The 18,370-nt window shown below is 37.5% G+C and overlaps 1 protein-coding gene across 1 annotated transcript in view; it reads left to right on the top strand.

Annotated features, from left to right (window-relative positions):
• Positions 1-18,370, top strand: part of LOC124595268 (DNA topoisomerase 3-alpha) — a 181,940-nt gene that overhangs the window by 91,959 nt on the left and 71,611 nt on the right. Inside the window, exon 9 of the mRNA XM_047133942.1 lies at positions 6,321-6,430. Coding sequence (XP_046989898.1) covers positions 6,321-6,430 — 110 coding nt within the window. The remainder of the gene's footprint in view (positions 1-6,320; positions 6,431-18,370) is intronic.

Genomic DNA, 18,370 nt, shown 5'->3' with positions numbered 1-18,370 from the left:
GTCTCTTATTCCATTCTGGGCCTCTTAGTTTTGGATCATGTTGTCAAAATATTTTCAATTTTAATTGTGTTATGTCTGTTATCTCACAGTATCATTTCATAAATGTATCCTCTGTGTCTTTTAAGTAAATATGAAAATGTATACTTTTTTGTTTGTGTTGCACACTTTCTTCACTGTTTAGAACACTTGTATTCTGATCATTGCATCCGTATTTTCTTTAAGTCTATAAAAATGTGCCAACTCCTATCAACATTTCTGATAATATTTATAGTATTTTAAATACAAGAAGAGAGAATGGCTGGCTTACCTTCAGGACGCAAAATTCCTGTTTCTGCCTGCCGAAACACTTCTGGAAGCAATGATTATTGTTTTCTACTTCAAACGCTTTTATTAATAGTGCTGTGAATCTCGTCTCATGAAGGTAACTACAGTACAGCCATTCTGTGTTCTTTTTACAGTTTCTCAGCTGAGTTTTCTGTAGTTCTTTGTTAGTAATTAAGTTGGGGATGTAAAATTAATGACCCTGTAATCTCACCACTTCTTTCTTTTTCCTAGTTTATAAATTTTCATGAGACTGTGTTCTTTTCATTCTTTAAATTTATTAACTGAACTGACTTCAAAGCTTGTATGTTTGTCATGGAATACCACTGTTTCATTTTTTTCATCTTTGTATGCAGATTCCCTCATTTTGACAAATGTCCAAGTTAGGTAACATAATTTGTATCATGTCAAGATGTTGATTTTTACTTCCAACTGGCCAAGCTTCTTTACTATTTTTACATCCATGGCATTTAAGTGTTGTTACCAGACATGGCTTGTGGTTTCCATATTGGGCAATGCTGTGATGTTAATTGATTGGAACTAACCTAGACCTTGGACTATGCTACAGATCAGTCCGTCATTGCAACCAAGATTTCAGGGGGGAGAGATGGGGGAGGCTATATCACACTCTAGCAAAATGTTTAGATACTGGATCTTCTTTCCAGTTTGTATTCAACTACTAAATAACATCAAAAGCTAACTCCCAAGATGAGATATATAGATAGCTTATTTATCCCCCAATGTCACATTTTCCAACATTTTACCACAACAAATCATAATACAGAATGTGTTTTGGAGAGATCTTTAATGCGGTGTATGTTAGCTTCGCTGCATGCTTCGTGTTTGTGATGTTTTCATCTCTAAACTTCAGGGTTTAATGTCTTTTGTGCTCAAACCACAGTGTTTATGAGTTCGCATTATGAAACAGTAATGTTTCCATGACATCACGAAGCTTGTGTTGTGATTGGCTGACATAAGCAACCCGACCAACCACTATATTAATTTCCATGCCATATTTGTTGTATTTATAATTGTATATTACAAAAATATGCATGATATGAAGTGATATAGCCCAATAAAGATCTCTCCAAAATGCGTCATCATTAGTATGACTTCATGTGCTAAAGTGTCAGGAAATTTTATACTTTAGCACCAAAGATCATAACTATGGACACTTTAGTAAAATATGAAGTTGGTGGTTAAACATGTGACTATCCTTTTTATGCACTTAAATTCATAAGCTAAATTGATTGTTACATCAAAGCACTAGTCTCTTACCTTCTGTTAATACACTTTTGCTTACCGTAATTCACTTGTTTATAGGTGAAATCGGTCTATGACCATTTCATTAAAATTTGGCTGATTCAGTAGTTCTTTACCAAGAGGACCCTTCGCAAGTGCATAAAGTCTATCCTCATTCATGGTATTATGCATGAATGTTTTCACTTGCTTAAACATAGAGAAACAGTGTTCTGCCATTCCTGTCATCATTGGGAAGGTTAATATTATCTGCAGAAACTTGACACTTTCAGGAAAAGCTTTTGCCACGTTGTTATCTTTCACTTTCATAAAATCCCTTCAGCTGTATAACATGTTCCATTCATGGCATAAGTATATTTACTGTAATGTAAGCAATAACAGCTACTGGTGCTTTTAGTTCTTTTTCTGGGAAAATAATTTGGTGTTTAGAAAACAATTGATGGTTCAAACATTTGTGCAGTTGACAAGTGATTGTTAAAACCGAATCAGTCACTGATCTGGGTCACAATACAGCCGCAGACGTGGTGTTCACACCATTCTTGATTCAGTGAGATGTCCCCGTTTTGCAGTTGGTTCTTCTCATTCCCAGTGATCGTCTGTCAAGTGAGGTCCTAACATGCTGGACGAAGCTGTAAGCTTAGTCGTAAGTTTTCACTGCTTCAGTATTCCTTTGTTGCAGTTGGCTGAACATTTACAGTGAGGCACAACTTTATTAAAAAAAATTTAACCAGAAGAGGAAATCTTCATCTTGCAGGAAACACTTTACTCCCAGAGCCTTGTTTATTGTTCTGTAATCATTAGTATCATCATCAATAATTTTTTACACTCACTCAGCAATTTGCTTTTGGTATTTGTATATAGTGATTATATTCCATGATTTGAAATTCCACCTTATGGACTGAGGACAAGGAATACATTTCTTCTTTATCTCATCCTTCAAGTAGCCAAAGAAGATCCACTCTTGCTTGTTGCCTGTCACACGATGTTCAACAAATAAATTTAACTGATGTACATAACATGAAAGAAGTAAGCATTTTCATACATCTCTTTAATTCTGATTTGAACTCCACTTTTATGGCCACTCATAACAGGGGCACCACCATAACAATGAGTTATCAGTTTTTCTGGTGTTTCAGTTATGTAAAAAAAGTTTGCAGTTACATAAGTATGATTCGGATTCTCCATAAAAAAGTAATCAAGTTTTGTCTGAAACATTTTTTTTAAACCATTGACAGATGGTGCTGAAATTGAGAAAAAAGTAAAATTGGGGAAGAATGCTGATTTATTTAGAATTATCTGAGAAAGATGCATCAAATTGATAAAACATGTGCACCAATTCCTTTGTTACGCCAAATTAAGTTATTTTTGTACCAAATGTACTGTATCCTACTCTTAGCGTTACCCAGGAGCGATGACATGGACATAGTAGAATGATGTTCCCATGGGGTGCTTCATTAGTGAAAGTCCCCTTGCCTCTCACATGTTGGGGTCCTTCATTAGTGAGAGTCCCCTTGTCTCTCACAATTTGGGGTGCTTAATTAATGAAATTAGCTACAAAGAAATTGTTCAAAATTATCCCCATTGGCTTCAGTGCATAAAGTCAATTGTCTGAGAAAGTTGTCCACAGTTTTGAGCAGCACATCCCGTGGTATTGCTGCACATGCTCTTCAAATGCGTTGGTCTGTATCATTTCAGGTTGTGGGCTGTCTGTCATAAACAATATTTTTTAAATAATCCCACAATAAAAAATCAGGAGATGTTAAGTCTGGTGAATGTGGAGGCCACTGAATTGGCCCGCTGCGTTCTATCCACAGACCAGGGTACCGTAAATTTAAAACGTTCCGCACCTGTTGGAACCACATTCATTGCCCAGTTCCTAAATCAACATCTTCCATTAGCTCCAACAAATCATCGCAGAGAAGTTGTAAATAAGATTTCTGTCAAAAAAGTATGGTCCTATCAAGTAACCATTTAAATTCCACACTAGACTATTAACGATCATTTGTGTTAATTGTCAACAGGTCTGTGCCAGTGTGGATTGACAGGGGACCAATAATGACAATCATGATGATTTAATTCGCCATTGTTTTTGAATGTGGCTTCATTGGTGAACATAACATATGTAAAAAAAATCATTGTCACCTCGTATCATTTCCAAGGCCCATTGACAGAAATGCATGCATATTTCCATATCTTTTGGTGTTAATGCCTGTGTCAGTGTGATATGATACGAATGATATTTATGTGCCTTCAAACTCCTCAAAACAGTCGATTTCGGTATTCCAGTTTGTCTCTGAATCGCACGACTACTCATTTTGGGATCCAATTGAACACAGGCGAGAACAGTAAGGGTACTAACATCATTTTCATTGTAATCGCAATGACGAGGTGGATGCTGCATATATCCATTCCGAGCTCATTGAGTGCAATTTTTTATACTAAGCCATTGTTCACAGTTTGGCCATGGTAGCGCCACAGTCTGGTGAGTAATGCAATTGGGGAGAGTCCCCTAACGAGAGTTTAATACCATTCCGCCTCCCTCCACCAAAAACTGTGGCGGGTAGTATACATTTTGTAAAAAAATAGCTTAATTTGATGTAATGAATGAATTGGCGCACATTTAGTATCAATTTGATGTGTCCTTCTCGAATCATTCTAAATAAATCGGAGTTCTTCCCCATTTTAATTTTTCCTGATTTCAGTGCCATCTGTCAATTGTTTAAAAAATGTTTCAGACAAAACTTGATTACTTTGAATTTGAATCTGCAATAAAAAATGGGGTTTCCATTTAAGATTTTAAAGTTTCCCCCCGCCCCGCCCAAGGGGGCTGGGGGTCACGAGTAGTATCATTTGATGTCCCCCTTTGAGCTTACAAACTTGTCTTACCCACTATTTTTACCCAATGTATAGTTTTCGAGATAATCTCATCCGAAACTTCATATGGACCACCCTGTATACGGGTTTTTTGATACATTTTCATTACTCATTACATGTCTTTATATTAAGGCGGCAAGCACTATCTAGTTGGCACATAATGTCCACTTTCTGTGGCACTGAAAATTCAGTAAAACCATTTAAATGTTTTTCACTGGGATTGTGTTTTTTCACCTTTGGGTGAAAATTTTTTTAAGTCTGTGATACCATTCTCAGTCCAACACTATCACTGCTATTTGTCACAAGACAGGTGAAACAGAAACAGCATTTTTCATTTCACATCCACACAACTACCCCATGTCAGCCACATTGTAGTCTTTCAGGGACTGATGACCTCAGATGTTAAGTCCCATAGTGCTTAGAGCCATTTGATTGTACCCTTGCCTTGATATACATGGTTTTTGTTCTTGATTGATGTTAAGATCAGGTCGGGGTGCACCAAGTTCCTTCACACTCATCCTAACCACGTTTCAAAATTTTACTTGATAAATTGCACACTGAATTCATGGTGTGTTGTTTTTGAGCTCGTAGTATGCTGCTGTTATTCACAATAAAGTAAAATTCTATAAATTTAAGCATAACACACTCACATAAAGAAACTTACCAGTACCATACGTGAGCCACAAACACAATCAGCAGGGAAGGTAACTAAAGTAAAGGGACATATTTTGCACACTTTCTCCTCTAATCATTCATGAAACTCTTGCTAGGTGATGATACGTTACCATACTCTACTGCACATTGCAAGATATTTGCAAACTTATTCCAGTGGTGGATAAAATAGCAATGAAGAAAGAAACAATTATCTAAAACATTATAAAAACAATTATACTAAACATTGATTAATGACTACCAAAGCGTAATACAGATATACAGATACAGGGATTCGAAGGCGAAATTTCAGCAACTCTTTTCATTCTGTTTTGATGTAAGCAGTGGAACATGAAAATTGTGTGTAGGTTGGTAGAACACCCTTAGGCTGAAATGCCAGAGCCTTTGAGATACCCACAAGAGCTGTACTCTAAGGAAGCCCCACTCCCAAACCTCTGTTACATAGAGCTAAGCAGCATTGCAAGGTACAGCCATAAAAGTAATTATTACCTGTTCGAAAAACATGACTTGATACCACATATCAGCAGTTCCAAAAACATTTACCGGTATTATTTAAATCCATGTTAGAAATTTGCGAATTTAAATCCTGCAATACATTGTTTATAAATTTATTTTAATATGTATTCTGGGGCAGCTCCATCTCAGAGCCATTAATTATGATCCGTGCCTGGGTGTTCCAAATTCCTACACTACATCATCTGAGCTTGTTTAGTTTCAATGTTAATCAAAATGGTATCATGATCATACTTGTAGAGTAACATTTTCTGGCATATAAATTTTATTTATTTTCTGTCTTAATGGTTTGTTCTTGAACTTAGATAATCCTTCTGTATATATTATTCGTTTCAATAAATGTTTTGATCACCTCTTGTCTTTGACTTCCTAAAATCATTCTGCTAAAGTTCCTTGTTTATGATGCCATTCATTTGTTTTTGACTACATGTATGTATTTGTAGAAGACATCTGCATTCTCACTGCCTTCAGTTTTTAATGATAGTTATTAAATCTGTTTAATTATATGGAATTCTTGTAACTACTTGTTCATTTTGTGGAGGTACCTCCATCTCAGTATTCACAAAAGGAAAATAATGTGAAAACACCAAACAAATAAAAGAGGAACATAGGCGATTTGTGTGGTAAATGAGAAGAGAATGTGTGAAAATATGAGGCTCATATGGTATTTGTTATTACAGGGAATGAACAAAGATTATACGAATTTATTGTTCGACACTTCCTCGCATGTTGCTCCAAGGATGCTGAGGGCCTGGAAACTATAGTGGACATTGATATTGCTGGAGAAAAGGTTATCTTTCATATTATTTAAAAGACAAACTATTTAAAGACAAATATGTTATGAATTCATGCTGCATAGTTCTTCTTCTACACCATCATCATCATTTTTCTGCATGGTGCAATGTGTTGAAGAAATATTGTTGTAAATATGTTGGTGTGATAGAAGGGAAGTGACTTAGCCCATAATATAGAATGGTTTCAAAGAAATACTTTTCACTAAACAGTGGAATCCAACAATTTACATCTGTGCTACAATACCGTAGCTTGCTGATGATTAAATTGCTTTATCCAAAGGACAAAGGGAATTAAAATGCAGATTGGTTTGATGTGAGATGGAATAGAACCCACTCCTTACAAGTCATGAAATGCAAGCAGCTTCAGTAAGGCTGAAGTATACTGTACTAAATTGGAAACTGAAGGAAAAGTCTGGTAGGAGAAGGGGAAAAATTGAAGGAAAGATATGTACTTGAAGAAGTATAGGAAAAGATTACAGCTCAATAATTTTCTATTATTGTGACTTGGTATTCAACTTTCTTTCTTTTTTTATTTTTTATTTTTTTAAAGTACATTCATAGTAGTTTTCAATATTTTAATATTCTGAGTATTCTTTAATGGTCCCTCTTCTATCCTTGTGTGCGTCTCTCTCTCTCTCTCTCTCTCTCTCTCTCCCTCCCTCCCTCCCCCTTTCCCCCTCCCCCCCCCAAATCTCTCTCCCCCTCCCTCTCTCAATGCCCCTCCTTCCTCTCCTCCCTTCTCACTTCCACCCCCACCCCTCTTGAGGACTCTGAACAATTTCTCTGTCATTTAGGCCTGGTAAGACTCCACTTGGTATTTTTAAGTCATTATTTCTCATTCCAGGTGAGTCAGTTTTGAAGCAGAGTATTTGATACAGCACTGTCCTTTTTTAAAGATTGACAAGTGAAATTAAAAATAGAAAAGTACTAAGTTAAAAAGATAGGTGGAAAAAGTAGATTGTATCTACTGCCTCAGTTTATTAGAATGTTAAGCATTAAATTTAAAAGTATACTTTTTTCCTAGAACTAATGTTTCTTTCTATATTAATTGACAGGATAATGGTTCTGGTAAATGATGTAAGTAAAATATAACAACAAAAACAATCAATTTTGACTAAATAATTTAATTGGATGGATAAAAAATCTACTCACCAAGAGGCAGCAGAACACACACATCAAAGATGGTTGTAATTAGGCAAGCTTTCAGAGCCAGTGGCCCCTCCTTCAGGCAGAAGGGAATATTTACCGCATTGGATGAGATGGAAAGATTGATCATCCCATGCGGTAAGTCTCCCATTGAGATATGCTCACTATTTTTATTTACTTAAATTTGGCATATTTCGTGACAGTACCTTTTCCGTTAAATGTTTACAAGGCGATATTTGTTTTGGCTTCAGTTGTCTAGTGGAAGTATGATTCCCTTATGCAGCTTTGTTGCCTGCAGAAATGACCTGGTTCAATGCGTTTGCCTCATTTTTGGTGCTTCAAATACCATTTCTTCGAATGTGGTTTCTTCTTAAAGTTTATATTAAAAAATAGTAATATAATTCATTTTTTTCTGTTCACTAACAAATTATTTATGACGGCGACCTGCACATTGTTCTACCGTCAACACACACCAAGAGTTAACTGCCGACTGACTACAGTCAAAGACGACTCCAGCGTCAAAGACATTTTACGCAACACACAAGCTTCCACTTGTAACCAGTCTCTTTGATATTCTTCGTCACATCTACTAATAGTAATCAATATGCTGTCACTGTCAAAAATATAAGTAAATTAACATAAGATAAGGCAAATTACAGTTTTAAAAAATTCTGACAAAAATATAAGAAAACATTTACAATTTGGTATCGACAAATCCGGTAGAAAATAACACATCTCCCAGATCCATTACACCCTGACTCTCGGTTCTGGGTGACTTTCCCGAAATCTACCCATTTTCCTACACCTGTCCTGTCCTTTTCCTTCACCCCTCTTCCTTCCCCTTCAACCCTTCTGCCAGAAGAAGGAACCACTGGGTCTGAAAGCTAGCCTAATTACAACCTTCTTTTATGAATGTTTTCTGCCACTACTTGGTGAGTAGATTTTTTTATCTATAAAATTAAATTATAGGAAGTGAAATGTTACTCACTAAGCAGAAAGAGACATTTGAAGTGTTCAGTCTGAATTGGAAGCAGTATTAGTAGTAGTAGTAGTAGTAGTAGTAGAATGTAGCAGCAGAAATTCCGGTATAAAAAACTAATTATGAACTACAGGATATAATTATTATGTATACAATGATAACTCAAAGTGAAATTAAAATGCAGGTATGGGTAGCGCATTAAAAAATAAACAAAGAAATATTTGAGAACAGATGAGAGCAATCAAGAACTCTCAGTGATAATGTTGAGGATCTTCAGTTATTGACCAGTACTTTGTATTACAGAACAGCAGTCTTCGATCATTCAACGCTATCTGAAAAGTAAAACTGGAGATATGGAAAATTATTTCACCAAATGAGTCATTTGAATGCTACCTCCAGCCACACAATTTGAATTAATGAATTCCTCTGCAGCCACACCTCTCATGAATTCTTGAAATTGCAGTCATTTCTCTGATGTATGTCCTGTTCTTATCATCTTCATGGACGTGACTTGTGTGAGTTATTTGTTACTATTTCCATTTCATTCTTTAAAGGCCTCATCTATGTGTTTAGTTGAATATATTTCAAGGCACTAATCCAAAGACTGGCTTTTAAACCCCTGATTGTCTTTCATTGTTTGGCCTTTCATTTCATTGCTAGCTTTGTGTGTATTAAAAATAGTTATCTAACAGGATCATGGAAAGTAAAACTCAGTTGTGCACTTAACAAACCTTAGAGTTAATAGTTTCTAAATTTTAATTCACTCATATTTTCTGTTTCACCATTGCAGTCTACTTTACCTTCTTCTTTTCAACATTTCTTTATCTCCCTGATTTACTTCGTGTTCATTAACTTTTTTGTATCACTTTGTGATGTGATGTTTACTCCTATGCTTCTGTCCAGACAAAATCGCTCTTGCCATCAGTGTGTCAACTGTATGCAAATCTTGTTGCTGTCTAAAATTTGAATCTTAGTTATTACTTTCCGCTGTTATTGGGTGTCTTGTATGCCTCTCTTGACACAGAAGTCTTATTTTTCATACTGAGTGGTTATGTCGGTATGAAAGAATTGGCACAGTTGATAGTTTGACATTAATCATCTTTCACCAGTGTATATCTGGCATATCATTTGACACTGTTCCTGTTGTTACACTCTATAAGGCTCCGAAGTACATTACTTTTTTATGTACACTGTTTGACATGAAATATGATAGGAGGCGAGCCACCACAGAGTCTGATTCCATGCCAATCATGGCATGGGACAGAAACAAGCCCGTGCTGATAATTCTGTAAGTCTATGTATCTGCACAAACTGGCAACACTGTAGGCTGTGGCATTAATGAAGAAAGGCTTGTCTCCGTTTAAGTTGTTATGTGACATCTATGCCCATAGTCTCATGGTAAATAGCATGTTGTCTGAATGCAATGTCTGGAAGTCAAAAGTGCTTGGTGCATAAATTTTATTGCACCTTTTATGTGAATGCTGAAGTCCTGAGTGTAATGGTAGCACAGCAACAACAACGTGTTTCACTTTTGACACACTGCTAGTAACAGCTCCATCCAAAAACATTTTTGCGACAGATTTCATGACAGACCATCTGCCTTTGAACAATGCATGTGTCAGATCTCTGCAGGACCCACTTGCTGGCACTTGGCAACAGCTGCCATACTGGAACTGCATTCCCTTGCACCTGTGTTGAAAGCATCAGCTACTGTGCATTGCTTTTGGGAGTATAAAATGCTTTACAGTTGTTTAGTGACATTCCACTAAAGATGTAAATGATATGTATTTCACACAGGGACAGAAAACCCATTTTATGTCATGAGTATTGTGTTACGCTAACATGCAAGACATGAACAGTACATAATTTGTAAAAAAGAGGTTCCCAGTATTGTGACCTTCCAGGGTGTCATCCGCCCTTCCCCCTAACAGAGATACCAGTACGGTGACTGGCATGTACCATCACAAATCGAGCTCTGGACATAAGTATGGCTCAAAATTAATATTATAGTTTGTGATCCAATCAAAATACTGCACTATGTTATTTGATGTTGTTATTAATGCCTCATATCTCATTTCTTTTCCTTTTAGAACCTATCCTTCATGCAGTTTTTCATGAGGAATTCATAGGTATTTATCAAGCCACAGTGAATAACTGGGGTGTAATGAGTTTTACTGTCATTGTTCGATTTCTTACAGTAAATGTATGCAATCAACTGTGTGAATACCTTGCAGTGCATTCTCTGTAACCACACAGGCACACTGCACATTTTGACGTCCACCTATGGATTCATAGAGAACTTTATTTAATGCAGATTGGATGTTGTATTTAAGGTATTGGATTAGATTTAAACCAACACAATTGCCCATTTTTGAAAATACCGAGAGTGGAAGTAAGTTGCTGAAGCCAGTGTCAACAAACTTGTAATTACCATTACCTAGACTTAGCATGGAGGAACTAAATTCACTTCATAACTATTCTTCTGAGATATGGCTCCTACGTGATGAACAAAACTTGAAATTGTGTCTTTGAAGGGTGATTCAAAGTTCTTCAGGGACATTTGTTTAATGAAGAAGCTTGTTATTGAAAAAGCAGACAGCTCTGATTATTAACCCAGTTTACTGAGGTGAGCTCATGAGAAGACTTGAGGTGTAAAAGTTTTCTTCAGTAATTATTAAAGAATTTCTTCTAATAATTTGCAGTTCCATTAAATAAAACAGAAAAGAGGAACCTAGAGTGCAGTGTTTGCACTGTGATTAGAATTGAGAACTGATGTTGCCCCTGCATTACAAGACAAGTGGAACCAGCTGAGCTAATAAGACTCTGTTGGGTGCTGGTCTCTCTCACAACAGTATTGGTAGCTGAGCATCATAATTCAATTTAAGGATAAAAACAGTTGTTAGTTGCATGAAGTACAGTATTCTTGGAGTCCAAGAGTTAAATTTTGTGTCTCATCTTACATGAGAAAATGGTAAAGGGAATGCCAAGTGAATTTAGCAGAACAATTCAGGACAACAAAAGAAAGTGAATGCTCTGTTACACAGTTGCCAAATATTTGCAATCATGTTGCCAGGCCTTAGCTGTCCTAGGGGCAGTGATGTAGCAAAATGCTTGCTGTGCTCATCTCATACGGGAGGCGTGAGGACATTTTAATTTTACACAACATTTTTCATGATCATTTATGATAATTTTTAATGTCACCTTTCAGGCTATCTGTATTTAAGGTATTCAGTTGGATTTAATCTAGAACTCCTCATTTTTGAAGCTTTCTGGTTGGATGGGGAGAGGGATGGGGTGTAAACACTGGTGCTATATAATTTCAGCTTAGGGATAGCAAAGCTAGTGATATTAGTTTCTGCTCATACAGAAAATGAAATATTGAGGTATATAATTTACCATCATGATTATAATTTCCCCAGAATAGAAACTTTGATAGTTTGGAATAAAAACTTATTTCAGTGGAATAAAAAGTATGCGGAAATCAGCCTTCCCCCCACAAATCACAAAACATAAGATATTAAATATGCACCTCGAAATCAACTGTGTCTGTGTGCAGTCTTGTGACACAATAAATAGTGTTTCATAACTAGCACTAGTGTGCAGAACTATGTTGGTGGGGATGGAAGCAAGAAGAAAAGCAGTTAACTTATTATTCAGTGCTACACAGTAATCAATTCATCTGAGAAAAGAAGAAACTGAAAATTATGTTCATTAAGACAGAAACTAAACTGTAAATGTGAGCAATGTGCCATTCTGCACCTTCACATGTTTCCACCTTGAAACCAATACACATTATGCGTACTAACTAACCTATTCATTGCTTTCATAATGGTCCCTTCTTGTATGGTCCCTTAACAATCAAAACGTCACTGGTGGTTTCTTGTAATCTTTCCAGCAACTTTTTTTGTGTGTTGCTTGGTGCCCATAAAGCAGACCATTTGCCTACTCCCACAAGGCATTATATCGATGTTGCCAGAAGGATTATTAATAGTACTCGAAATCGAATATCACAAGTGGAACAAGCACCTGATTACCCGGAATTTCCATGTTAGTTTACATGTTGTTGTTGTGGTTTTCAGTCCAGAGACTGGTTTGATGCAGCTCAACATGCTACTCTATCCTGTGCAAGCTCTATCATCTCCAAGTACCTACTGAAACTGACATCCTTCTGAATTTGCTTAGTGTATTCATCTCTTGGTCTCCCTCTACGATTTTTACCCTCCATGCTGCCTCCAATACTAAATTGGTGATTCCTTGATGCCTTAGAACCTGCCCTACCAACCGATCCCTTCTTTTAGTCAAGTTGTGCCACAAATTCCTCTTCTCCCCAATTCCATTCAGTAGCTTCTCATTAGTTACATGATGTACTCATCTAATCTTCAGCACCACATTTTGAAAGCTTCTATTCTCTTCTTGTCTAAACTATTTATCATCCATGTTTCACTTCCATACATGGCTACACTCCATACAAATACTTTCAGAAAAGTCTTTCTGACAATTAAATGTATACTCGATGTTAACAAATTTCTCTTCTTCAGAAATGCTGTCCTTGCCATTGCCAGTATGCATTTGATATCCTCTCTACTTCGACCATCATCAGTTATTTTTCTCCCCAAATAGCAAAACTCATTAACTACTTTAAGTGTCTCATTTCCTAATCTAATTCTCTCAGCATCACCTAATTTAATTTGACTCCATTCCATTATTCTCGTTTTGCTTTTGTTGATGTTAATTTTATATCCTCCTTTCAAGACACTGTCCATACCATTGAACTGCTCTTCTAGGTCCTTTGCTGTCTTGTACAGAATTACAATGTTATTGGCTAACCGCAAAGTTTTTATTTCTTCTCCATGGATTTTAATTCCTATTCCGAATTTTTCTTTTGTTTCCTTCACTGCTTGCTCCATATACAGATTGAATAGCATTGGGGATAGGCTACAATCCTGTCTCACTCCCTTCCCAACCACTGCTTCCCTTTCATGCTCCTCAACTATTATAACTGCCATCTGGTTTCTGTACAAATTGTAAATAGCCTTTTGCTCCCTGTATTTGACCCCTACCACCTTCAGAATTTGAAAGAGTGTATTCCAGTTAACACTGTCAAAAGCTTTCTGTAAGCCTACAAATGCTAGAAATGTAGGTTTCCCTTTTCTTAATCTATCTTCTAAGATAAGGTGTAGGGTCAGTATTGCCTCACGTGTTCCAATATTTCCACGGAATCCAAACTGATCTTCCCCGAGGTCAGGTCCTACCAGTTTTTCCATTCACCTGTAAAGAATTCGTGTTAGTATTTTACAGCTGTGACTTATTAAACTGATAGTTTGCTATTTTTCGCATCTGTCAACACCTGATTTCTTTGGGATTGGAATTATAATATTCTTCTTGAAGTCTGAGGGCATTTCACCTGTCTCATACATCTTGCTCAACAGATGGTACAGTTTTGTCAGGGCTGGCTCTCCCAAGGCTACCAGTAGTTCTGATGAAATGTTGTCTACTCCCAGGGCCTTGTTTCTACTTCGGTCTTTCAGTACTCTGTCAAACTCTTCATGCAGTATCATATCTCCCATTTCATCTTCATCTACGTTCTCTTCCATTTCCATAAAATTGCCCTCAAGTACATCGCCCTTGTATAAACCCTACATACTCTTTCCACCTTCCACCTTTCGGCTTTCCTTTCTTTGCTTATAACTGGGTTTCCATCTGAGCTCTTGATATTCATACAGGTGGTTATCTTTTCTCCAAAGGTCTCTTTAATTTTCCTGAAGGCAGTATCTATCTTACCCCTAGTGATGTATGCCTCTACATCCTTACATTTGTCCTCTAGCCATCCCTGCTTAGTCATTTTGCACTCCGTGTCGATCTCATTTTTGAGACATTTGTATTTCTTTTTGCCTGCTTCATTTACTGCATTTTTATGTTTTCTCCTTTCATCAACTAAATTCAGTATCTCTTCTGTTACCCAAGGATTTGTATTAGCTCTCATCTTTTTACCTTCTTGATCCTCTGCTGCCATCACTATTTCATCTCTCAAAGCTACCTATTCTTCTTCTACTGTATTTCTTTCCCCCATTCTTGTCAATCGTTCCCTAACACTCTCTCTGAAACTCTCGTCAACCCCTGGTTCTTTCAGTTTATCCAGGTTCCATCTCCTCAAATTCCCACTTTTTTGCAGTTTCTTCAGTTTTAATCTATAGTTCATAACCAGTAGATTGTGGTCAGAGTCCACATCTGCCCCTGGAAATGTCGTACAATTTAAAACCTGGTTCCTAGATCTCTGTCTTACCATTATATAATCTATCTGAAACTTTCCACTGTCTCCAGGCCTCTTCCACGTATTTAGCCTTCTTTTATGATTCTTAAATCAAGTATTAGCTATGATTAAGTTGTTCTCTTTGCAAAACTCTACCAGACGACTTCCTCTTTCTTTCCTTTCCCCCATTCAATATTCACCTTCTACTTTTTCTTCTTTTCCTTTTCCTACTATCGACTTCCAGTCCCCCATGACTGTTATATTTTTGTCTCCCTTGACTATCTGAATAATCTCTTCTATCATTTCTTCAATCTCTTCATCATCTGTGGAGCTAGTGGCCATATAAACTTGTACTACTATGGTTGGTGTGGGCTTCGTGTCTATCTTGGCTACAATAATGCATTCACTATGCTGTTCGTAGTAGCTTACCCATGCTCCTATTTTTTTTACTCATTATTAAAACCTTCTCCTGCATTACTCCTATCTGATTTTGTATTTAGAACCCTGTATTTACCTGACCAGAAGTCTTGTTCCTCCTGCCACTGAACTTCACTAATTCCCGCTATATGTAACTTTAACCTATCCATCATCATCATCATCATCATCACCATCACCATCACCATTTAAGACTGATTATGCCTTTCAGCATTCAGTCTTATGAAATTTTTCCATGATCCCCTATTCAGTGCTAACTTTGGTGCCCCTTCTGATGTTAAGCCTATTACTTCAAAATCATTCTTAACCGAATCCCGGTACCGCATATGCAAGACTGCTTATTTTGTGTTCACATATCTTAATCTCACCCAGCCAGTCTGTTGTTTTCAACATAATAATGTGAACAACAGTGGAGACAGGTTGCAGCCTTGTCTTACCCCTGAAGCTACTGTGAACCATGAACTCAATTTACTGTCAACTCTAACTGCTGCCTGACTATCTATGTAAAGACCTTTAATTGCTTGCAAAAGTTTGCCTCCTATTCCATAATCTCGTAGAACAGACAATAACTTCCTCCTAGGAACCCAGTCATATGCCTTTTCTGGATCTATAAAGCATAGATACAATTCCCTGTTCCACTCGTAACACTTCTCCATTATTTGCTGTAAGCTAAAGATCTGGTCCTGACAACATCTAATAGGCCTAAACCCACACTGATTTTCATCCAATTTGTCGTCAACTATACTCGCACTTTCCTTTCAACAATACCTGAGAAGATTTTACCCACAACGCTGATTAAAGAGATACCTCTATAGTTGTTACAATCTTTTCTGTTTCCATGTTTAAAGATTGGTATGATTACTGCTTTTGTCCAGTCTGATGGAACCTGTCCCGACACCCACGCCATTTCAATTATCCTATGTAGCCATTTAAGACCTGACAGTCCACTGTATTTGATGAGTTCCGACTTAATTTCATCCACCCCAGCCACTTTATTGCACTGCAATCTATTGACCATTACCTCCACTTCCTCAAATGTGATCCTATTTCCTTCATCATTCCTATCCCATTGTACATCGAAATCTGAAACATTACTGATCGTATTTTCACCTACATTGAGCAACTCTTCAAAATATTCCCTCCATTTGCCCAAGGCATCAACAGGATTCACGAGCAGTTTTCCTGACCTGTTCAAAATACTTCTCATTTCCTTCTTACCTCCCTTTCGAAGGCTGCTAATTACATTCCAGAATAGTTTTCCAGCAGCTTGAACCAAAGTCTCCAACCTGTTTCCAAAGTCTTCCCAAGATTTCTTCTTGGATGCTGCAATTATCTGTTTGGCTTTGTTTCTTTCTTCAACATAACTTTCTCTGTCTACCTGAGTTCTAGTATGTAGCCATTTTTGATACACCTTCTTTTTCCTTTTACAGGCTGCCTTGACTGTGTCATTCCACCAAGTTGTTTGCTTCATCCTACCTTTACACACTACTGTTCCAAGACATTCTTTAGCCGCTTCTAGTACTGTGTCCCTGTACCTTGTCCATTCATTTTCCAATGACTGTAATTGGCTACATTCAATTAACTGGTACCTTTCTGAGATCACTGTTATGTACTTGTGCCTGATTTCCGTATCCTGAAGTTTCTCCACTCTTATTCTCCTACATATGGACCTGACCTGCACTTTCGGCCTCACAATACCAATTTCACTGTGGATTAAATAGTGATCAGTGTCATCAAAGAATCCCCTGAATACACGTGTGTCCCTCACAGCCTTCCTGAATTCCTGATCTGTTATTACATAGTCAATGACAGATCTGGTTCCCCTGCCTTCCCAAGTATACTGGTGAGTGTTCTTATGTTTAAAAAAGGAGTTTGTGATTGCTAAGCCCATACTGGCACAGAAATCCAAGGGTTGTTTCCCGTTCCTGTTGGCCTCCATATCCTTTCCAAATTTACCCATAACCTTTTCATACCCTTCTGTTCGATTTCCAATCCTGGCATTAAAATCACCCATGAGCAGAACACTGTCCTTGTCCTGTACTCTAACAACTACATCACTGAGTGCGTCATAAAAACTATCCCTCTTAGCTTGATCTGTCCCTTCACAATGTGAATATACTGACACAATCCTAATTTTCTTGCTAGACACTGTCAAATCTATCCACATCAGTTGTTCATTTACATACCTTATTGCAACTACGCTCGGTTCCATTTCTTTCCTGATGTAAAGCCCTGCACCCCATTGTGCTATTCCTGCTTTGACTCCTGACAGGTAAACCTTGTATTCTCCCACTTCCTCTTCTTTCTCACCCCTTACCCGAATGTCACTAACAGCTAAAACGTCCAGCCCCATCTGACTTGCAGCCTCTGCCAGCTCTACCTTCTTCCCAGAGTAGCCCCCATTGATATTAATAGCTCCCCATCTCATTACCATTTGTTTGCCAAGTCGTATCTTTGGAGTCCCTGGTTTGTCAGTTAGAGGTGGGACTCCGTCACCTCCAAAGGTCCGAGGCATTTTGCTCTGATTGTTGCCAGCATCATATTTAAAGTACCAGGGAAGCAGGTTGCTAGCCTTACTTGCCCCGAGTCCCATTGAGTTTTACCCCAAACTGTTGAGGGACTAACCAGTGGATTTGGTAGCCTTTGCCGTCTGAGCAGAAAGGTGACCATGACTCAGAATATGTCCAAGATGCCCAGCCTTATTCCAAAGTAACTGGTATCCCGACTGTCAGGACCACTTACTTGGCCACTCATACGTTGCATGTGGTTCATGAACTAGGACATGACAATAGGAACCCACACCATGAACCACCTATCCATCTCCCTTTTTAAATGTTCTAACCTACCTGTCCGATTAAGGGATCTGACATTCCACACTTCGATCCGTAGAACACCAGTTTTGTTTCTCCTGATAACGACGTCCTCCTGAGTCGTCCCTGCCCGAATGGGGGACTATTTTACCCCCGGAATATTTTACCCAAGTGAAACGTGCAACAGTCCATTCATTCAGAATCATTAGTCATGTGCATTGATATCAAGTAGGGATAGGAAAGCTCTTGCAATTGAATGAACAACAATGATAATAATAGTAACAATAAAAACTAATAATGAATGAAGTTTATTTAA

This window comes from Schistocerca americana, chromosome 2 (assembly GCF_021461395.2).
Source record: "Schistocerca americana isolate TAMUIC-IGC-003095 chromosome 2, iqSchAmer2.1, whole genome shotgun sequence".
Classification (NCBI taxonomy): Eukaryota; Metazoa; Arthropoda; class Insecta; order Orthoptera; family Acrididae; genus Schistocerca; species Schistocerca americana.
Note: the sequence above shows the minus strand (reverse complement) of the source record. Positions and strands in the feature narration are given on the sequence as shown.